The sequence below is a fragment of the Callorhinus ursinus genome, unplaced genomic scaffold (genome assembly GCF_003265705.2).
Source record: "Callorhinus ursinus isolate GAN/ISIS: 27379988/994484 unplaced genomic scaffold, GSC_fseal_2.0 scaffold4, whole genome shotgun sequence".
NCBI lineage: Eukaryota > Metazoa > Chordata > Mammalia > Carnivora > Otariidae > Callorhinus > Callorhinus ursinus.
The window spans coordinates 82,860,117-82,884,341 of record NW_027397066.1 but is presented as its reverse complement, the minus strand read 5'-3'; the positions used below and the strand labels follow the sequence as shown (position 1 = coordinate 82,884,341).

At 36.0% G+C, this 24,225-nt stretch overlaps 1 protein-coding gene across 9 annotated transcripts in view; it reads left to right on the top strand.

Moving 5' to 3' along the window:
- The window catches only part of PPP3CA (protein phosphatase 3 catalytic subunit alpha), a 502,337-nt gene that overhangs the window by 412,710 nt on the left and 65,402 nt on the right, over window positions 1-24,225 (top strand). For all 9 annotated transcript variants that reach the window (XM_073892032.1, XM_073892038.1, XM_073892035.1 and 6 more), the window contains 4 exons: window positions 9,403-9,527; window positions 18,311-18,422; window positions 19,944-20,089; window positions 22,922-23,061. In XM_073892032.1, the coding sequence (XP_073748133.1) occupies window positions 9,403-9,527; window positions 18,311-18,422; window positions 19,944-20,089; window positions 22,922-23,061 (523 nt within the window). The remainder of the gene's footprint in view (window positions 1-9,402; window positions 9,528-18,310; window positions 18,423-19,943; window positions 20,090-22,921; window positions 23,062-24,225) is intronic.

Genomic DNA, 24,225 nt, shown 5'->3' with positions numbered 1-24,225 from the left:
ATTAATTCTGACATAAAAATATGAAATTAATTAGTACAAGTTTAAAAATTTTTAAATTGATACCTCCTTTGGATAAACAACACAATCTCATGCTTTCTTAATGGTAATTTGAAATTTTAAAATAAAAACATAAAAAAATATGTAAAGCATTTTTAACTAGACATTTATTTTTAGAGAAACTATATATCCTTCTGCCTCTGTTAGGAAGTTTGACAGATGGCAGAGAGGCAATGAAATGATTCACTTATATAAATGTTTATGGGAGAACTAACTCTTAAACCCATATTTCTTGACCATAAGAAAGTGCTCAGAAGTTTCAAAATGGAGAGGGAAATAACTGGATGCCAGGAAGCCCACACTTTTCAAAACCATTTTGTACGTGTGTGCTTTCTCAAGTACACTCTAAAGTTCTTGAGACCAAATTCCAAGCCTTTCATTTCTTTATTGTCCCAGTATATTCTAGCGCAAAGAAGAAATCATCAATCTTTGGTGGTACTTATTCATCCTTTTAATATAGTTTATTTAGTAAATATTACACATTTCATTGGCTTGTTTATTTGTTCAGATATTTTTTAAAGATTTTTAAAAATTTTTTATTTGAGAGAGAGAGTGAGAGAGAGAGCATGGCGGGGGTGGGGGGGCGGCGGGTAGAGGAGAGGGAGAAGCAGCCTCCCCGCTGAGCAGGGAGCCTGACTTGGTGCTTGATCCCAGGACCCTGGGATCATGCCCTGAGCCTGAGCCGAAGGCAGACACTTAACCAGCTGAGCCACGCAGGCTCCCCTGTTGTTTGAGATATTTAACTGAATAAATAATTCTGGAATATCTGAATGAAAGATAGATGAGGGATTGATAGATTAAGGAAAACTAGGTAGAATTAAGAAATAGGCTCATTGTCTTTGTCAGAATTATTTTCCAGAGAATACTTTTTCTTAACTAATTTTCAAATGAATGTGTTCTAACATGTCTGGGTTGTTCATCTATTTTTAATAATTGGTCAATTAAAAATTAAAAATTCCATTTCCAAATATGCCTCATATGACAAGTTAGCTTATATTTTTACTGAAGAAATTTAATCCTCCTTTCTATTAAGTCATTTAAGTATTATCTTTTAGGAGTAGCACTTACTAGCTTTGTTCACTTACTAGTAGGCATAAATAGAGCTGCCTACTTGGAAGTCAGTGCTAGATAAAAACCCCTTTACTGATAAGCCCGCTGCCTGTGTTTGCCAATTTAATGATGAATATGTGAACTTTAGAATTAAATATCAGTAGCTTGCTTTCCTTGAGTTTTTAAAGTATTAGAAACAAAATAGTTTTTTAAATTGTCCAAATTTGAGGAGTATCATAACAGTAATAAGAAATGACTCACTTATTCCCCACTTAGAAGATTTTTCTTAACTGAGTTTTCCAGAATTTAAAGAAGAGCTGTTTTGTTTTATTTTGTTTTTTAATCCATTTGGTGCAGTACCTTATATTCCTTCTATTGACTATGTGACTTTCAGCTTTTAAAACATTACTACCATTACACAACCATAAAACAGAGTGGTCTTGTAAATGAGCTTTGCTACAAAAGAAAACGAGACTAACTGGAAACTCACCACGGTGCTGCTACTCCCCAGAAGATCGGTAATATCACTAAAGCCATTGGCAGATATTTCCACTCTTAGAAAATGGCAATTGTGGAACACAATACCAGGTCTATTTGATTCCAGCCTCAACAGCTTCCGATATATGAGAGCATAGATTTGGATAAAAAGCGGAAAAACTAGAACACCTTTTCGTATATTTTATTTATGGCTATGTTGAGTACCGGTACTTAGATATCATCTATCGAAATCTGGCAAAACATTCACAATATTTCTTAGGCAGACGCCACCTGGAATAGCTACCATGACTATTTCATGTTGTGTCCATACAGTCCGTGGCCCACAGCCTGCTAAGCCTTTTTTTCTCCCTTATATTACTTTATTTAATTAAAGAAAACATATCAAATACGGTCTCATATGAAGCCCTCTACAGATGAGGCATCTGAGACCTCCTAGAAAGATTAAGTATCTTGTCCTAGTCAGACAGGTGGCATGTTTTTACAAAGCAAGATGGTGAAAGCCGTAAGGAAAAGTAGTAAAAAATGATAGAGTGTAAATGTGTATGGAAAGGAGGAAGTTGGGAAAAGCAAATTGGAAGAATCCATATATTCAATAGATAGTAAAGCTGATTCTGGGAGAAGGAAGAAGACAATAATTAACTAAGAAGCCATAGTTCATTGACTCGGGTCCATCAGGAGGAATACACATACAAACCAAAACACTAACAAAAAGCAGTTATGAAACTAGGCAGTCTAGCTTTGTAGTCTGTCTACTTAACCATTGCACTCTACTGCCTCTTCTCAAAGATGAAGTAACACAACCAGGAAAAAAGCAAAAAGCCAGAACTGAAAGAATACTGTGACCACAACTACCAAATAGTTAAAAAAAAAAAAAAGCTCCAGAAATATACAGATAGGAACACCACTAAGGCATAGATCTGTAACTCCCAGATCTGGTTATAGTGCTGAAAGCCCATGTTTCAGGGTTCTGGAGGGAGTTCACTGGGTTCTGAAACCTGGGCTCAGTATTTCAAAAATTGAAGAGAACAGTCATTCATTTACTAATGGTATATCTAAGTATGTAAATCGTCAAATTTATTTATATTTGACTGAAGTTACGTCAGCTAATAGTGTTCATCCAATACTCTTGATTAGTGATGACAATCAAGGGCTTAGTGAACTACATAATGTAAATAAATCCACATATCACATAATCAGCTGGTAGTTTCCAGGTCTGACCAAACTTGGACACATGAACAGAGTGATGACCAAATTTAATTAAATAATCCTGTAAGTATTGTACATACTTATTATTGTTATTAGTCATTAGTATCACAGCCATGACCATGACTTATATAATTCTATAACATTATGAATTTTAATAATTATGCATTTTGTTATAATCTGGATTGATGCTGAAATGGAAAAATAGTGGTAACAGTTGAAACAAATACATTCTTGTTTAATAAATTAAATTATTCCAGTAAACAAAACCTTGTAAAGCATTCAACCCAGGAAGGAAAAAAAATCAAACAATAATTTTGCTGGTGAGAACAACTTATTTTTAGGACAAAAAAATAAACATAAATTTCAATAATTTATTTTTCTATCGATTTGAATACACTGTGTACATACTATGATGTTGTATATGTTTGGTCCTTCTATAACATAGTTTAAAAATGTAGACTGTTCTAGTTTCTTTCTCAGATTATAATTATAAACTGAGATTTGGGGATTTAGGGGATTTAGTACTGTATTGTTACTATTAGAATCTATAATATAGTTCCCTTTTTTTCAGTTCTGTTATAGTTCTCATTATCACTGGCAAACAGTTTATTCATCTTCATAAAATAGCATCATAAATATAAAGTGTTTGAAATTATTGCTATTAATCTGCACTGGTGCTGTTATTGTTTTGTATTGAATTTCATAGCTTTATTTTTTTTTCCTTCAAAATTATTGAAATTTCATGGGGCACCTGGGTGGCTCAGTTGGTTAAGTGTCTGCCTTCGGCTCAGGTCATGATCTCAGGGTCCTGGGATCAAGCCCCATGTCGAGATCCCTGCTCAGTAGGGAGCCTGCTTCTCCCTCTTGCTCTGCCTCTTCCCTCTGCTTGTTCTCTCTCAAATAAATAAATAAAATCTTTAAAAAAATAAATAAAATAAAATTATTGAAATTTCAGTATTTAGCAAGTTTTGATTTGGAGACTTTTCATTATTGTTTTATACTGTCAAAACCAGAGTGCCCTGGTTTTGAATGAATAAGAGTTCATATTTTGTGGTTTATAAAGTGCCTATGGCATGTTAAACATTTGACAGATAATATTTGCTATGGGGAAAATATTAATTATTTTGAAGTATACATCTTTAGTGGATTAAACTCCTTTATTTTTCCTTGGTTAGTTTATTTTACAGTTGATGAAGATTTTTCAAATTAGGGAATGCCATAATAAAACTCACTTTTATCTCACTAACTGCCAGATTTCAGAAGTTTACACATTCTGCTAATTAACTACACATATTCACACCGGCTGGTTTGTACTGGAACTTAACCATTCACGAAGGTTTACCTAAGCCTGGATTAACAACAGAGGGAAGCAGATATGTACTTGTCTTTAACCTATAGCAAAATCTCTACATGTAAGACCTTTCTCTGCAAAATTGTAAATTTTGGGAAAGAATAAGTTGTAGCTGACAGAAGATTAAAAAATCAAACCAATAAGTTTAATAGGTTAATCCCCTCATGCTGAGAATTTGACACGTTAGTTCCTTAACATTAGAAATGTTACTGTCTTGGGAGAATGTGGCTACTATGGAAAAAATATTGGGTTGAAGTCAGTGAAGCTGAAAGGACAGTGGCACCCTAATGGTGAAAATTGCTGGGCGATTCAGTAACGTCTTTTCTAAAAGAAAAGTTACAAACTGTCAGTTTAGTATGAACTGGAAAAATTGTATAAGAAGTTATTCTACTTCATGCAAGTCTTCCAAGATGATAAAAGCCAGTGTTTTGGAGGAACTAAAAGGTCTTTATAGAAAAATAGCGAGTCAAGAATCCAAAGCACTAGACTTTTCTAAATCATGGTATCGATGCAATATTGAAAGCTGGTCTATTAAAAATCTATTTTCCCCCTGCAATTTATCATTTGACAGTTTTTTTTGTTTGGCTGTTTGTCTGTCTTTAACAACTCACTTCTCTGTCTCCAAGCATTCTAATTTGTGTAAGCTTTCTTTAACCTGGAATGCTATGACATAGAAATTTTGCTTAGTGTCAGTAAGAAGTTGATCCAGTGATGTTCTTTGATGGATTTTTTTTTTTATATAAGCAAGAAAATGTGGGAGTGTGAGCAGTAATTCAAAACTATTGTAAGTAGTTTTACATGAAAGTATATATTTTATATTTGTTAATATGACTTGTTTTCAGGATGACAGTTTTATCAGAATCCTTTTCAAACTATCAACTGTGTAGCAATTATACTGGGCCCTCATCCTCCTGTATTCAGTACTGTGTACTGTTTACATTTTTTAATTGTTGTAATTTAATTGCCAATGTGAACTTAGAAACAATGGAATTCTTTGAAAAAAAATTAAGTTATAATATGGACATACTTATTTGCTGATTCACTAAATTAACTATGACGTGCTTACCTAATTGTATGTATAATATGTGCGTGGTTTTTGTACCAAACAGCTATCCCTTCTAAATAGAGTTACCAGCTTATCTCTAGTCAGGAGATGCAAGACAAGGGCTTGGTCGTGGTCATGATTATCTTTCCAGCTTGTCCTTCTTCCTCTGCCTATTATTTTCTCAAGAGCCTATTTGTCCTCCATATGCTGGCCATTATCTTCTCTACTTAGCAGTGTGCTGGTTTTAGGGACTCTTAGACTTGCCCTGTGACTGATTCATTGTCAGTTTGTAGATTATAAGAACTTACTCAGCCAACTACAAAGAGTCCCTTGTTACTGCCCCAGCTGTTTATTGCTTTCTCTTTAGCACTACTTTGCTGTAATATACAGTGAGTAAAGTCTTGAACTTGTTTAATGACTCCCTAACTGCTACGCTGACCACTAATCTCCAAATAATTCCTCCTTTGTGGTGGGTGGTTTTACACACACACACATACACATGCATAGACAGACACACATTTATATTTATATTTATATGTACTTGAGCCTCCGTCCAAGCCTGTGATTTCAAAGCTTAGTAACTAGCTATCCAGAAATATTAGAAATAAAAGCTATTTCCTTCCTTAAGAAATAAAGAAGTATCCTTTCTGTATTTTTTTTTTCAGTTTCCCACTTCAAAATTCTGTACTCTCCTTCAGAAGATTTAGATCAGAAGTTGGTACCACTCATATGTGAGAATCATGTCCAGTAAAGTTTTATTTGCGGTGGACTGAGAGTCATCGTGGGCAGGGAAGCGATATTAAAAGGCAGTTACTTAAAAGTAATTGTTTGCTTAGGTTTTACTTAGCACTTGGTTATTTCGGCATAATTTATGTATTTCCTGATAGTAGAAGAGAAAAAAGCAATAAATATGGAAGCATCACGGGATGTTGGTCACTCTTGCACCATTTGGTTGTACTGAGAATATTAGAATAGCCACATTCAAAATCACTTAGTCACCCCACTTAGAGAAAGAACCAAGAAGATAATGACACCTTCTCATCAAATAGATTGAACTGCTTAGTATACCCGAGCAGTATAAAAACTCATGGAGTTCTTCTCCAATATAAAACAAAAGTAGGACCACAGTTCATAGGGAAAATAACCATCAGGTTGTGGCACATCAGGTTACTCATGGATAAGGGTATCAATGGTCCAGAAAAAAAAAAAATCCTTATGTTTTATTTCATTATCTTTGATGTGTTCATTTTATTAATGCCCTAACTCTCTACATTTCTGATGGAAATATGTACAATTCTCCTAATAATCTATTGAAGACACAATATGTATTTTGGAAGAATGTTTAGCCAGGTGAATGGATATTTTCATAGAGAGTAGGAGTGCTTTTATTACCCGTATTGTGTATCTTTAGTTTTGGAGCCTTTTCAATATAACAGGCCTTTCAGTGTTGGCCCTTAGTTGAGTACTCTGTCCACCAGCAGTGTTCCATTGGGAATGAGAAGCAAATAATGGAAGGCTAGGGAAATGTGGGAAACAAGGCTATGTCGATGAAGAAAGAGCTTGCCTTGAAGGTATAACAGAACTTGTCAAAGCCTGGTTGCTTTGGAAGTGTTGTTAAAACCAAATGATGTTGAAGATGAAAGGACCTAGCCTGGTGGAGGAACTGGAGACTGTGAGCAAGACAGCTTGCCTCATTAGCTGACATTTTTATATTGCTCAGGTATACCCAAGAGGATGGAAGGTGGGAGCCACAGCATCATGGAGAGGGAAAGCTACCTGGCTATACCTTTCACTTACCATCACATAGAAGTAACCTTCCCTCTGTGTGGTGCCACAGCCCCCACCCAATAGCCTCTTGGGTGTGGCAATCACTTTTATCCTGAAGTTTGAAATCAAAGTAGTGAATGTTCCCAGATATTTGGGATAAATCTTTTATCCTAAAACTGAAATGCACGGGCATAAGCAACAGCTACATTCAAAAGCCCAAAGAAATATTGTTCTTATCTTATCACTTTTCTTTGATTCATCTCTTTCTCCTAGATTTGATCAAACAATCCCTTCAATATTATCCTTTCACAAATAGGAACTCCTGCTTTCACACCAACCTGGAATTAACACTGAAAGAAGTTGCCTTTCAAACATGTATCTCCCCCACGTATAATCCCTGTGAGGCGAACCACACAAGCATGCAGAATGAGGGCTGAGGTGTGCCCACAAAGACTCAAAAGTGTAGGTCTATTTAGTCTTACCGACTAGATAAGACTTATCTAAGAGCTGGTTATAAATCTGCATCTCTGGAGATTCCAGTTCAAGGCCCAGGGATCTAGTTTCCAAACCTCCCCATGTGTTTCTGATGTAGAACCAGGTAGGGGAACCAGCTTGGAGGTCCTGCATTCTATCCCAGTCTTGCTGCACGCTGTTTTGAAAGCTGTGACTCAAAGGCTTAAAACACGCACCTTAGACCAGTTGAAGGCTTTTGGCTTGCACCAGAGCGAACTCTACAGACTTGTCATCCAACTCTGTCAATCCCAAGGGCATCTTAATAATCCTTGACTTCTCAGTTAATGGATTTCCAAATTAAGCACAGCGCAAGCCCAGTGGAAGAATCCTCAGGTAGCACATGTTTCTCATGTGCCTAGTGGGTGGGAGGTGCTGTTCTTTGCACTGGGGGTATAGTGACCAAGACTGACAAGTTATACAACTTCACAGAGGTTATATTTCAATGGGAAAGATCAGGGAAGAAACGGCATGCAAATTAGTAAGCTAGAAAATTTCCGATAGTGTTAAGTATTGTGAAGAAGGTAAAACAAATCAATGGGATGAAGAATGATTTTGGAGAAAAGCAACTCCTTTATATAGAGTGCTCAAGAAAGAACCCTTTGCACCTGTGACTGGTGGCTGAAAAGGTGTCAGCCTGTGGAAATCCAAGGAAGAAAGAAACTTGGATTATTTAAGACATCGAAGACCCACATCTAGCAAACGAGAAAGGGAGAGGGGGAGTGAGGTGGAGGTAGACTAAAATGGTTTTATCTTAAATTGATTGCAGCATAGAATGGATTAAGATAGCTTACTTTGGCCTCCTAAGATTTCCTATTTGTTGATATATTCATTCCATGAGCCTCTTAGTGTTCAAGAAACAGCCACATCATGTTCATCATTTAAGCATAAAATTATTTTAAAATATTAAATACATATACATAGGTAAAACATATAAAATATCAAAGATATTATAACATGGTGGTTGGTAGCAAAAGCTTTGAATTAGGCAAACCTGAATTTAAACCCCGGATCATCCATATAGAAGAGTCATCTTCCTTAGCCACATAACCTGTCTTGGCTACACTAATCCTCATCTGTATAATGGAGATAATATATATATATATATATATATATTTAGGGCTTTGGAAGTAGTAAATGAAATGATAAGTACTGAATAAGTGGTTTCTAAAAAGAGAGGCTACATAGGTCTTTCGAGAATTTTGGTTTTAAAAGAGAAGGTGAGAAAGTTAAGAAATACTATTTCCCAGTGAATTTTGGTACTATTACAGGTTTTTCTTTTATTTCACAATTTTTTTGTCATTTTAATATCTGATATTAGAGCACATCTTATAAAAAATATTCTTTTATAATTTAAATTTAAATTGGAAGGTTTTTCTTAGTGGTACATAAACTAATGATGTGTTTTATAATTGATGGCATTTTAGATTCAATGAAATACAGTTTTTATGATACATATTAACTTTCTTTTTCTTCAAGAGGTGATAAAAGGTAGTATTTCTTTATTCAGAACTCAGTTATATAGAGATAATTCCAAATTTCTGAACCTCTCTTTGCCTTATCTCTTATCTGCAAAGGGAAAATTCACGCCATGACCTTGTTAGTATTAAATCAGGAAATGTGCATAAATTTCTTAGCACAGGGTATGGTGTAGCATTGTTGAATGTATAGCAATACTAGTCATTATTATTATTATCTTTATTTTTACAGTTAATCTGTGAATTGGTAAGTTTGTATGCTAGAGCCAGGTCTGCTATTAATTAACTTTGAAATCTCTGTCTCACTTACCCTGTTTTGCAAAAGAATATTTCGGCTAAGTCGAGCTCTCCATTCCTTCTGGCTCTAAAATTTTGTAATTTTTAAATCTAATTCAGAATCATAATGTGACCATAAAATGAATTTTCTTTGTTTCTTTCAGTTTGTGGGGACATCCATGGACAATTCTTTGACTTGATGAAGCTTTTTGAAGTGGGGGGATCTCCTGCCAACACTCGCTACCTCTTCTTAGGGGACTATGTTGACAGAGGGTACTTCAGTATCGAAGTAAGTCCGCATCATTTCTTAGCTATTCAGGAATGGATCAACAATATCGTGGCAAACTACCAGTGGTAAATGTTATTGTCTTAAGGAAATTCCTAGTCTATAACAGAACTTTAATGCACCTAATTCTTGGGATATTATGGGATAATATTCTTGGGATATTATGTATTCTATTTTCAGTTGATTCCCATATGCTTTTTAATACATAGAGATGCCAAGGAAATGGTCATTATTAAGACTTTGCCTTTTATACCTTTTATATATTTGCAACTTTGCAAAAATTATGTCATATTTTACATTAGATAATTCTTTTTCCTGTTGACAGAAGTAATCAAAGTTTTTCAAACAAGCAGGAATGTATTTGCATGGTTATGCCTTATAATTGTGAGGCAATAACTTCTCTTTGTAAATTGATAACCAGGGGCATGGCTGCCTGTGTTTTGATGTGTGAGTATGTGTGAGTACACTTACAGCTGCTGTATTTTGTCTTTTTTGGCATCTGTCATCTGAACTAGGGTAATTTGTCAAACTCATTAGTTAAAACAAAACAGATAACCTTTGACTAGAGGTTCTTCCTCAGTCTCCCACCTACATCTGTTTCAGGTAAGTAGAAACTGCATTCAAAATAAAGGCAAAGACCTCGCTTTATTCACTTGTTTGTTCCTCCTGGTGCTTAGCATGGTGTCTCAAACATAGAAAGGGGTCATCTGATGGGATGCCTGGGTGGTTCAGTTGGTTGGGTGTCTGACTCTTGATTTCAGCTCGGGTCATGATCTCAGTGTCCTGGACTCAAGGCCTGCAACAGGCTCCACACTCAACGGGGAGCCTGCTTGAGGATTCTCTCTCTCCTTCTCCCTCGGGCCCTCCCCTCTCCACTCCCCACTTGTGCACACGCATGCGCTCTCCATGTGTGTCTCTCTCTCTAATAAATAAATAAATCTTTAAAAAAAAAGAAAGGATTTAAAATAAAAATGAGAATGAGTATTAAAGAAGCAGAGCTCATGCTATAGTACCTGACATTATATGTGTTCTCAGAAAAAAAGCATTTTTATTTATTTATTTATTTTTAAAGATTTTATTTATTTATTTGACAGAGAGAGACACAGCGAGAGAGGGAACACAAGCAGGGAGAGTGGGAGAGGGAGAAGCGGGCTCCCTGCTGAGCAGGGATCCTGATGTGGGGCTCAATCCCAGGACCCGGGGACCATGACCTGAGCTGAAGGCAGATGCTTAACGACTGAGCCACCCAGGTGCCCCGAAAAAAAAAGCATTTAAAAGGAAAAATATTATTCTTAATTAAGAGAGAAATCAACTTTATAAAAGTCTCACACCAACATCATATATTCATAATAATCATATAAAAAGATTCTAGTTTTTTAAATTTCATCATAATATTTTATTTACTATAGGAATATTTAATGTTGAGGAACATACCGCTCTTAAACCGCTTTTGTTTTTAAAACTATCATATCAATTTTATTTTTTTGGTTATTCAATTTACCTTCAGTCATTGAGTCTCTCTCTCTATAGGGAGAGAAACTTTTGTCATTGGCTATATAAATTATAAATATATATATATTTTCACCAATATATTAAGCCTTTCTGTATTTGAGGACCATACATTTCTTAATTATTCATGATGACGAGGGAAGGAGAGATGGTTTTGGTATATAAAAACAAAAGGAGAAAGTAAATTTTTGGTATTTCTTCCACTTGGTAAACAAGTACTGTATTATTGAACACATGAAATGTATATGCACTATGATCAGAACTATAGAGAATTTGAAGAAATGTATAACCTTGCTTTTTAGAAAACTAAATCTATGTGGGAAAATAAGACTGTAAAAGTTACATAGAATCAAAAGCCTTGGTCATCCAGGATTCAATGATTTGAATTATTAAAACCTTGTGATAAAAGAAGTACAGAAAATGATTGCCATTGCAATATAGAAAAGTGGAACAATTTTGAGAGCAGACTTGACTGGGGAAGACTGAATCAAAGAAGTGAGATTAGTTAGGAAGGAAATTGAAACAAACAAAGTACAGGGGAAGAAATTAGTAAACTTCATAAATATTATTCATGGGCCAACTTGACCAACTTGGTAGGGAAGGACGATTGAAAGCAAATTTTCTAAGACCTTTATATCACATTAGGGCTGGTATCTGCCAAGAGAAAATAACAACAAACCTGTGAAATGGTGGTTTGAACAAGATAGAAGTTTATTTCTCTCTCCAGTAGAAGCTCACAGATAGGACTGCCCAGCTGGTGTGACCCAGCCTGGTCCCGGGGCCCAGGCTCTTTCTGCCTTGTTGCTCTGATGGGCATGAGATGTGTGGGCTCATTCCAAAGGCTGCCTTGTGACCCAAGACAGCTACACTAGCTTCAACCATCATGTCCCGTGTTGCATTCAGCTGGAAGGAAAAGGAAAAAGAGAAGGGCATATCCTCTCATTTACGCATGTTTCCCAGAAGTGGTACCATTACTTCAACTTGCATCCCATAGGCCAGAACTTGTTGCTATGGCCAGAGGTGATTTCAACATGTAGCCAGGTTTGAGAAAGACTGCAATAGGCAGAAGACAGAAATGGGGCATAAAATGTTTCTACTACTTCCCTTAAATTACAATTGTGTGGAATCTAAGTAAATACTTTTCGAAAATTATTTGAGTGACTCTTAAGTTCATCTTATTCATTTAACATGCAAAGTGCTCCTATGTAAGATTCTGAGCGTGAACAAAATAGGTGTTCTACTTTCCTTGAAGCTCACCTTCTTAGGGAAATCACTCTGTTAGGAGTGATTATTTTTGTTGGCCAAACGATGGAGTGCTATGTTGGAAAATTTTTTCAATGGTATAATATTTGCGATTTTAATGACTTAATTGCCATCTTTTAAATCTAATCAAAGAATTAACACTGTTCCCTATTAATTTACTAGTAAAGATAAAGCACTAAATAAATCATGTGTTCCTTGAGTAACAGTTGACACATTTGGACTCCTTCTTTGTCTCACCAGCTCCATCTTTGGATAATATTATTTCTTAATCCGGTTGTTGCTTATTTACCTTTGAATTTTTACTCTGAGAGTTGAGGCTTCTGAATCTCTGGCCTCAGATTAACTTGAAATTTCCTAAACTCTCCCTGATTAGGAGCTTTTTAGAGCTCTGTTTCCTTAAATTAAAGAACTTGAGAAGCAGTAATCACTAACTTACTCTTCAGCAGATTTCTTTTGAGTCTACAATTAATCTAGATATTTGAACTATGGAAGTTGCAATATTGTGTGTCGTATGCACCTTTTGAAATTCAAGCAAAGGATCAAAGAGTGAACCCAGGTGTTGGTGACATAGCAAATGTATCAGGACATTTGAAAGTCCTGAGATGCATCTATCAGAGTTCCCATCTTCACAAAGCTCTTTAATTAAACTCTAAGTGTCTGAGAGTACAGCTCCAGGGACTTGCTGCATGCATACAGAAATAACAAAATGTGAAGGCCTCATCTATGAAAATGATCCATTTTGATTAGACTGTGACCTTTGAGGGGCTTTGGGATGGCTCAGTGATATCATCATGTTTAAAATAGAACAGACGTTTCTATAAAATATATTTACTGAGAATACTTTGGGGCTCTTAATTGTGGATTATGGAAGCTTACGTTGTTTGCATGCTGAAATGCTATTGTTGGCCTGGTAGACACGATCTCCTTTATTCCTCACAGTTCTGCGAGGGACGTGCAAATGTCTTCTTTTTGTGCATGTGAAAACCAAAGCTCAGAGAGTCACACACAGAGTAAATGACAGTGCTGGGCTTTGAAGTCTGTGCTCTTTCCACTCCACACCATGCCTTGGCCATATTCACGAAGCGAACCACAAAAAAATGTGCACATCAGGGATGCAGAAACTGATAGACACTTTTATATCCACTCATGCATGTGCCAAACATGCACACACGGCCCTCTCCCCCACCTCTTCAATCTGAAGGTCCAGCATTGAATATAAAATATTCCCTTTGAGTAAGATACTGTCGGTTTAAGAGAATGCCTAAAATCAGAGCTCCCTTTTCCAGCGTGGACTATCCTAACAGCTTTCAAAAGGTTCTTGATTCCTCTCAATAATTCAGGGCTCCCCTGCAAGTATTCTTCTTTGGCTCTCCTCCGGGCAGAGAGGAGCCACTTACGTTTAATTTCACCAAATCAGCTTTGAAGAGTAGGTTCAGATTGCATATGGTCTCTGTTGGGTAGTATTTCCAGGCTGTAGGTAATGTGCTGTGGGCAGGACACAGAGTTCATTTTCTGCACCCCGCCCCCACCACCTTCTCTTTCTGCCAAGATTAGAAATCATTCCCCACAAAGTTAGTCCCAAGAAAACAAGCAGGCTTTGGAGTAGTGATGAGAGAGGTAATTTTGTTTGGAGTAATAATTTGTCTCACACCAAATACCATCCTCTTTCTGATGATTGCATTATGCTACCTAATCTCTTTGATCAAGTGTACCTGTGTATAGAGGGGGTGTACAGAGGTCCACGTCTGAGCGCGTTCCTCGGAGAACGCAAAAAGAAAAACAGAATTGCAGATGGGGAGGCCTGCCCAGCTGTTTCCTTCTGTTCACGTGCTCACGTTCTTCTTCTAGCCAGTGTGCACTGCCCCGCACGGCAGTGAGCTTAGCAGTGAGCTAGGCACCCCCGTGCTACCTACATACAGGTCTCAGCCCAGGCCTCAGACACAGTTAAGCATGAAGAGGTGTTGTGTTTTTTCGCTGTGAACTCATAGATGAAAATGAACCGTGGCAAGTCAGGCAACGTTCGTGCTTCTGTCTGAGAATAACAAGCAGACGGTACAGAAAGCGATGTTAGGTGGCAGAGTGATGCCACAGGCATGAGGAAGACATTGCTGTCTCCCCACCACCGATGGTCTTTGTAGTTCGTCGCTACTGCTCAGCTGCTTGTCTGCGTGCTCGTCAGACCAGGCAGAGAATGTCTGAGAGGAAGTGCATTTGACATTTTGGGAGTTTGGATCTTTTCCCAACCAATGCACATCCTTCACTTAATTGTCCCATGACTGAGAGGCGTCCCTTTTGATCGGAATGTGTCACAGCATGGAGAGTTATTGTAGTAGGCTGGTGGATGTATATCTGAAGCTGTCTATTTGCTTTTTAACTTCCTCCCTCTTTCACATCTTTCTTTACTCCCCTATGCAAGTTTTCAAGAACACTCATTATCAAAAGGCATAAAGTACAAAAATAAATCATGGCACTACTATTATCAGTGAACCAATTAAACTAATGAAGAAAACTATATCCTTGGCAAAATCATATCCTTAGTGCTGCTTCACTGGAGAAGATTGATAAACTAAATAGGAGAAAATCATGTCTATGATGGAAATTAATAAAAATCTAGAGGGTGCTCAGTTGTTTATATTTTAAAACTAATTTTAAGTCGTAACTATTTAATTATTTCGAGTAACACTGGAAAGACCGTCAAGGTCCAGTTGAAAGTCATTAGCGCAAGGAATTTACATCTAGCCCCACAAAAAGGCCAGTGTAACTTGCCTCTCTGTTTCCACCTTAACCAATTAATTCAGTGAGCATGTTGTGCAAATTAGCCATCTCCTACCACGTAGATGAAAAGAACCAATTATTTAACTAATTTGAGTTTCATGGCTTATTGATGGGGGTAATTTTTTTTTTTTATAAGAGACTCTCCTTTTTAAAAAATAATGTGAGGTTATGATTTCGTTTCAGACTGACAGGTCTCCAGAATGTTAGAACTTTAGATGGCAGAACAGTTGCCAGCAAGACAGTGTTGTCCTTGGCAGCCCTCGCCCACCAGATGTTGAGGGTGAAGTCTGGCAGGGCTCCACTCTCCAGTCCTCTCTTGCCCGTTCATTTACCATGCCACTTCTTCCATACTGGCTGCGTTTGTGGTTTTATTCCGCGTTTGGGAAGATATTTTATTCTTGCCACAGGGGAGAAGGAAATAAAATGTGAAAACAGGACTCTTATTTTGAGGGTGTGCAGAGCCAAGAATTTGGAAATTGAGTTATGTTTTCTTTTCCCTTTCTTTTTCCTTCTCTTTCTTTCCCTCCCTCCTTCCCGCCCTTCGGTGTTCCTGTCTTCCTTCTCATTTATAGGAAAAGGAGCTAATATTTCTTAAACTCCCACTATATACTAGACGCTTTACATCCGTTAAATAACAAGGATATTAAATGTGTGTTGAGTCATTGAAAAGGTAAATAAGTATGAAAAGCATATCATAAAATATTTCTATATCACTCTGTGAGGTTTCATTATGAAAAAGCTACAGAAATTAAAACTAAAGGTGGTAGAGCCATGTGCTAATGTCGAAACAGGATCTTTAACAGCTGGCAAGAAAGAAAATATGGGTCCTAAAAAGTGACTCCTGTAGCATTTAACTGGGGTTAGAAAATTGTGTTTTACATTTTAGTTGGAGAGATAATAGCTTTGCTTAAGATTCTTACAGACAAAGCTAATCTGAAGAGTTCAGAACTGTGGTTACATTTCCAAAAGGATATTGATTGGGAGTGGGGCACAAGGGAGCCTTCTGGATCTGGTTAGTAGTTTCATGAGATTATACATATATACAGACTCATTGACTGGCATACTTAAAATATGTGCACTTCATTGTATGTAAGTTATATTTTAGTAAAAACAACAACAAGAAAATCTTCTCTAAAAGCAGCTACAGTATGGCCAAAACCTATATTCTTTCTCAATATAAAAATAGAATATATTAAATATAGCAATTTCAGTAAATAAATATAATTCTTAAAAGACCTTATATTCTCATCTTATTTCAGACTAGACATCCAAAGTTAACAACCAATATGGAAATTGTGTGTGTGTGTATTTCTTTAGTATTAAGGTACAACCTTATAAAGTTTAAATTAGGAATAGTTTTCTCATTGACATTAATAATGGTTTATAAATATCTTCTCTGAAATGCAAGACAAGTTTGAGTAATACTCCTTTTGTGAGAGCATGTAAATGTACCCTGAAAACCAGATACATAGCAATCAGAGACTCACTGAGACACCATACTACCCACTGAGATAACAGGGAATATGCACCATCAACTGATCATAATGCCTTAAGGATCACTTGTATAGACCATTTGGTCAACTGTTCAGAAACAGTAGTATCATTTGTCACGTGAACTTTAGCTAATAAGTATAATCAGAAAATGATAATTAGAAAATTAATTAAAGTAACATAAATACATATAAAATTTGATGTCAACCCATTATTTTTGTTTACTTCAGTTATAATTACATAGTTGGAGACAATATCTTACTTGAAAAACACATTAATACATACTTGCTTTTATAACTAGTATTTTCTCCAAGACTTGGACTGTATATTCAAACATAATTATTTCCACTCATTTAATAAATTATTATATAAGCTGACAGAGGTGATTATTCTTCACAGGTATCACAACAAATGAATCACCAGTAGCTTTTCCCCGTGGACATTATGCAGCATATTTACTTTAGGTTGGAAAGTTCCTTATAAAAATGTAATTGCTGTATGTTTTTTGGTTTCAGATTTTAGTAACCAGAATCAGATTTGTCTCAATATTTTTGTGGTTCTATATCTTCTTAGCCTCACTTTTAGAACATAAACTTAATGAGGAAAAAAGAGCATACTTTCTTTTCAAAGAGTGGTTTTCTCCTCTCTGTGGGTTCTTGATGAATGCCATTGAAGGATAATGAAATTGATGTTAGTACTTGAGTATCCCGGTTATCTTTAATGCATACTCCAGGATGACTGTGTCAATGTAGGCTTATTCCAAACCTGGTGAATTCAAAATGGACCTTCATTTTTACACGAACTGCAGTACCCAAGTAATTAATTTGAGAGTTTTAAGGTATATGCAATGTTTCCCGTAGTTATTAGCAGCATGTATAGTGAGATTCCCTGGCCTTCAGTTTAATTATATTTATACGTCAAACAAACAAACAAAAAACTTAAGGCTTTATATACCTAAAACACTGAGATAAAAGACAAGAGGAAGAAGAAGGCTAGTGAAGGAAAGAACATAATAGAAAACAGAGACATGGGGCACCTGGCTAGCTCAGTTGTGCAACACGTGACTCTTGACCTCAGGTGGGTGTAGAGATAACTTAAAAAATAAAATCTTAAAAAAAAGTGGTGTTATACGCAAACAGTGAATCATGGAACACTACATCAAAAACGATGTAATGTATGGTGATTAACATAACATAATAAAATAAAAAAATTAGAGGAGAAATTTAAAAAAAATCACATCAGTTAATAAAGCTATGAAAAGTAAAAAAAAAAAAGAAAAGAAAAAGGAAGAAATTAGTCAGGTTGAGCCTGGTGGCATTGTTTGCTTCCAAATTTTGCCTTGCCTTTCCTTCCCAATTCTCCTGTTTCTATTACTGGTTTTTTTTTTTAAATAATTTGTTTTATAAAGAGAGGTGTCTTTATTTGTTAATTGCTAATCATGTTTCTTCTCATACTTGTACACCAGTATATTTTGAGTATATCTTCATTCAGACTTCTTCCAATAGACCCTGTAAAGTCCATTGTTCTCTTGCGGTGCATAGATCCTCAGTGCATGCATATAAACATTGGCTTTGTACTAAAGTAATGTTTTCTGTTTGATTTTTAATATCCTCCTTAATAAGGCCTAGCCTTTGGGGGACTTTTGGTCATAGTCACACATTAGTTCATGTCTTCCTCATATGTGAGCAATGGGATCCTTAAGTATAATGGGAAAATATTTATTTTTATATTATTCTTATTTTTTTCAGTGTGTGCTGTATTTGTGGGCCTTGAAAATTCTTTACCCCAAAACACTGTTTTTACTTCGTGGAAATCATGAATGTAGACATCTAACAGAGTATTTCACATTTAAACAAGAATGTAAGTATACTTCAAGCTTCTTCCTTTAATGCCATATGTGCTAGTCATTTTAATCCATACCAAGAGCACATGATGATAGCCAGTGCTTAAAAGTCAAAAACTTAAAAAATAACACTATTTTATTCTATGTCATTCTATATTTCTTTCTAAGCATGGACAATGAAGAGAATTCAGAGTTTCTTTTTAAGTTACAAATTTTCTATAAAGTGATCGGAAATTTGAATTAATATTTCATGTAATTTGTCCTAACAAACAATGATTAACTTAGTTTCTAAAAATAGCCAGAATACTACTATTCAGGGGAATAATTTTACCCTTTCATCTCAAATCACTCAAGAAAAGCAGATGGAGGGCAAATTCAACTGTGCCTCTTTTGGACTCAATAGATTTACTAGCCTCTAGTGGATTTTACAAAATTAGAGATGACGTCTTCCTTTAGACATAAATACTAGGAGTGAGGAGAACTTCATATAAATTTCATTTTCCTCCTCTCTTAATTTTCCCTATTGTCTAGTGAAACAAATTTCTCTCTGTCATTTAGCCCTATATTCAGTGGAGTACAGAGACTTTTTTCAGAATATTAGATATAAGTCATTAAGGGAAAAACAATGTGCAGTGATACAGAAACAACTTTAGGAAATTTCTTGCCATCTCCTTTTCATAAGATCATTTAGGAAAATTAGCCAGCTTTACGGCCATGTTTCTTTTGGTCTCCTGGTAGTTTGTATATATAATTTTTGAGATACATCTGTGGATCAGTAGCAAGGATATATACAAAAGTTCTCTCATCTGCTATACAAAAAGTTACTAAAAACTGTAATATAGGGATGAACAGCAAAAATGTAAAACAGTAGATCTAAAGATTAATAATACAGGTATTCCCTGCCTTTTGAAAGTATGTCTTATGTCACTTTGCGTTTATGAAAACCTACATGAACCAAAAGAAATCCAAAGAGAATTTTTGCTTTTAGGAAGAAAAGTGAAAAACAAAAATAATGGTCAGTGTTATACTTGCCACGAGCACTTCTAGAGGCAGTACTCAGCCTGAGCAATGAGTCGCCCTGCCAAGCCCCTTCCCTGGAAACTACACTCAGCACCTTAGCGTCAAGCTGCCAGGGCTTTGAGCAGTGTCCCTGAGCATCTGGGCTTTATCTCCATTTATTTTGCGTATCTGTTACAAGTAGTGTCTTAGGATATCAGGAACGCCTAAGAGGTTCTTTTGTGGATCTAGGAACACCCCCGTGATTTTTCCGTATAAATTAATGGTAATTGCTTCGGCTTACCAAAGGTTTCATAGGAACACTAGACTTTCGGATAGCGAGGGAAACCTGTGATTGACCTCGTCAAAATGTCTTAGGTAATCATGTTTTGAAACTTTGCAAGGTGTAGTTCTATGCTAGTAGTATGATGCTGGGAAGGAAACATCAAAACAAAACAAAACAAAACAAAAACCCATTTCGAGTAAATGATCCTAGCTCTGAAATCATGAGTCGATTATTTGTTTTTGGATCATGTTTTAAGGTAAAATAAAGTATTCAGAACGCGTCTATGATGCCTGTATGGATGCCTTTGACTGCCTGCCCCTGGCTGCCCTGATGAACCAACAGTTCCTGTGTGTCCACGGCGGTTTGTCTCCGGAGATTAACACTTTAGACGATATCAGAAAAGTAAGTTCTGTTGTTTCAGATACTCGTTGCTCGTTAATAAACCGGAGACATAAATGTCCCTGTCTTTTTCACGAACTCTATCCTTTTGAATTGAAATGATTTAAAACTGTCACACATCTCTTCTCTCTGTATTTGCTTTTCTTCAGAAAGAAACATATATTTATACTTGAAAGAGTTTTTATCTCGAAAACCTCAGGGTTCCTTTTACTGTATGATATGTGTCATTGAAATGTATACTGTTTGATTCCTGAAAAATAGATGCCTTTTCATTTCCCTTTGGCTGGTGTTAAGCAACCCGTTGTGTATTCATAGTCTATTAGAGCGAGAAAACATTGCTTCGTTCTTGGGAAAATATCACAAGTTGACCTTTAAAATATGTCCACATTATCATTTTTTAAAAAATCTATTATTTTCACAGCTTAACACTTTAAAGCAACAATCTGACAAAAGCAATGGTGATATCCTATTGGCTATATTGAGAGGCTAAGTGAAAGTTGATTTTTTTGAGGTATTTTTTAACTTAATTTAACATTGGCTATTAACAGTTGTTTTAGCCAACAAAAGGATGAGTTAGATTGAATATGCAAATATCTTTTTCTTGAGAATATGTGATAATATGAGATAGTTTTATGTAGTAGAAGAGACAATCTTTTATTTATTATTATTATTATTTGTTTGCTCAATATTCTTGGAAAAGTTCCCTGGCTTTTAAAGAAAAGCTATATTTAAGGAAATAAAACATTCAAATTCTACCTTAATACTCTCTCATTAAGGTCCAAGTTTACAAGTGTAAAAATAATACAATATTTAGTTTCCCATCAGAAAGGAAATGCATGATTTTTATTTTTAAAGTCAAACAGAAGTACATTAAATAAACCTTTGCTTCCTGCTGTGTGAGTTTGTGTCTTTTTTTATAAGACACCACTACTCCTCTGCTTTTAGAGTTCTGTAGCACACAGAGCACTGGTGTTTGCTCTCTGTTTAAAGTATGAGAAAGACATGACTCTGAATTGTAGTCATGGAGCTGAAGGAGAGAGTGGTTCACTTTCTGTATGAGTTCTATAATCTGATGGACTTTTGTAATATCATCTAAACTCTTACCATAAATTAAGTAAATTTTAGAACTATCACCCACTATCCCCAGAACTTACTTTCTGACATGTTTCAGGTAGTCTGTTCAATTTTCACATATGTCATTAAGCTCTAACCTCAGCCATAAACTGATTTTTAGGTTTGCATTTTGCCCTATGTCAGTTAGAGTTTCCACCACACTTTATTTATTTATTTATTTTTATCACACTTATTTTATTTAATTAATTTTGTAGTTCTTTCTTCTTCCTGTTGGTGGTATTAATTTCAGAATGCACTTTGTAACTTTTCCAGAATATGTTCTGTGTCCTGGTTGCCTTACCAAACCTTTAGCTGGGAATTCATAGTAATCAGAAAGACTCCCCTCTTTTGCTGTTCTACCCCTAATAATAAGTTCTTCTTTCTTAGAAAGAAATTCTGTATTTTTATGAACAAGCATTATTTTTCTTGGATGAATTATTCCAAAAGCATAAATTATTTAAGTCTCTTAAACAAGCCTAAGTTTGCAATGAATATTTTATGGATAACATAATGGTTGAAATATAGAGGGTCTTGGCTTATTGAAGTTTTTCATTGAGTGTTGAAAATGTGAGATACTGTTTTGTTCTTTTTAGATATTAGTAAAAAATGGTGTGTAGCAAAACCATTATTTATGTCACCTTTTATGTCTCAGGAAAAAGAATTTGATCGGCTGCCAGGCTGGCTCATATATTCACCTTTCCCTATGGGTTTTTGAAAAATATTGAAGTATTGAATATGAAGAATATCAGTTCTTAATCGGTTTTCATAGCTGTTTTATGCTTTTTTTCAAGAGACTGTAATTGTCTGCTAACTTCACCAAAGTTTCTTTAATTGCAGTTAAAGCAGGATAAACTACAAGTGATAGTGTTATAAAATTTTTGGTGAAATGTCATTTCCAGTTATTATATTGCTCTTGCTTTCAAAATACACCTTTTAAAATTGAGATATGACCTTGCTAAACATTTATAGCTGGAAAATGGATTTCATATGAGGGTTTTGGTAAAACTATAAAGCTTAGAGCTGAAGAATGACTAGCTATAAATTTGAGTTTATTTTACAGCTTATCATTCCTCTTGGTTTGTTACTACTAAGATAAACTACAACAGGCTTGTACTCTAATTCAGAACTTAGATAGCTCCTAATAGTGAATATCCAGAATGTCGTACAATGAGTGGCTGCTCTTAAAATGAAAGCCGTTTGTTCTCAATGTCCTATCATTCAATATAAACACCTTACGTTGTTCTCCATACAGATTTCTAAGCCTCAGCTTAATGGAGGCAGTAGTAGAAATTTCCCCAAAGATAAAACAACATAGAAGCTCCTCCTCAAGAAGTGAAACACAGAATCACATCAACTGGTAATGACTAAAATACTTAGATCCAATAAGTAAGGAGGAGCAAGAGAAAAGATAAAAAGTAAACTGGGAGACAGGAAAAGAGAAGCAAAGAGTAGGAATTAAAGAAACAAGAGGGAGGTAAAGAGTGAGGTGAAGATAGTTAATGAAGAGACTCATCCGGAGGAAGGAGGGAAAACTGGAGAGCTAGAGGAAGTGTGGAAGAAGGGGGAGGAAGGAAGGCAGGAGAGGAAATGGGAAGAGAAGAGGGCTGCCCTCACAGGGCACTGCGCTGGGGAGGAGGTCGGGCACTGCAACAACATTTGTATTTTCTGAATTCCAAGCTTCCAAGGATTAGTATTTTGCTCTCTGTCTTCTATTTTTCTTAGTTAGACCGATTCAAAGAACCACCTGCTTATGGACCTATGTGTGATATCCTGTGGTCAGACCCCCTGGAGGATTTTGGAAACGAGAAGACTCAGGAACATTTCACTCACAACACAGTCAGGGGGTGTTCGTACTTCTACAGGTGAGGACAGACGGCTCGCCTTCGGGAGCACACTTGGTTCATCGATGGTCTAAGTTATCGGTTCATGGGTTGCTTGATGTGTTTATGATGTTTGTATAACTTCTCTAGGAAACAAGGCTAAATGAAAGGTTCACTTTGCAAGTCTGGTTCAGATGGGTTCTTAGTGCTTGCAAAAGGAAAAGATAAATAAAACATTTGTATAAACACACAGATATGTTATCTGTGAAGACTAGAAAAGGCATAAAAGAGGCATGTGGTATCAGGGTGGTAAGGCAGCCGAAGAAGATAGCAGAATTTTAGTAGAAAATGTGTTCTGTTTCAAGAACTGTAGAAAAAAAATCCAGTGCCAGCCTTGATTTTTCATTCAATTATATAATCACTTAAAACATTTTTTGCCCGTTTTTCATAACTTAAATCAGGAAAACAATTTTAAGTCTGTTAATTAAACAATATTGAAGTTACACTTAAATTTTCTTAAGTTTATTAGACTTCCTGGGTAAATTAAAATTATCAGTAACTCAGTACATAGGGACCATAGTAAGTTTATTTTTAGCACTTTGACAAGCCGGATTGCAAAATTGTGACAGTAATTTTTATACTTGTCAGTGTAGGGGAATCTGCCCATTCCAGTGTTTCAGAGCACCTCAGAAAGAAATTGGCGACACAGTTGGGTTTTTGCATCCTCAGGATTTTCTAGCTGTCTCAACTCTGCATTTGATTAGCCTCAGTTTCACTAGGTGCTCTTAGCATCAGACATACAGTTGATGTGACAGTGGCTAGAGTGACAGGAGAAAGAGGTTGTGGGGAAATCGAGAATGTTAAATTCTACAAGACATAGTTTTTAGAGAAAACAAAACAAAACTTACAAACCGAATGTGATGTGCGCTGAAGTTGATGCTTAATTCCCACCCTGCCAGGGGAGCAGCTGGGAGGCTGGGGGGTGGGCGTTTCCGACACAGGCACTTACCTTCTGTCTTGGGAGCAAGCACCCATCAGCCTCTACATAACGTTGAGCAGAGTTTGTTCAGTGGTGGAACATTTTGTTCCATATCTTGAGTTTTCCTTACAAGGGAAAAAGTTTCCTTTTATGTATCTGTTCAAGTGATTGAGAAATTAGTTTGTGAACAGAAAGTCTTGTTTACTGTCAAGCATCCTTCAAAGAAT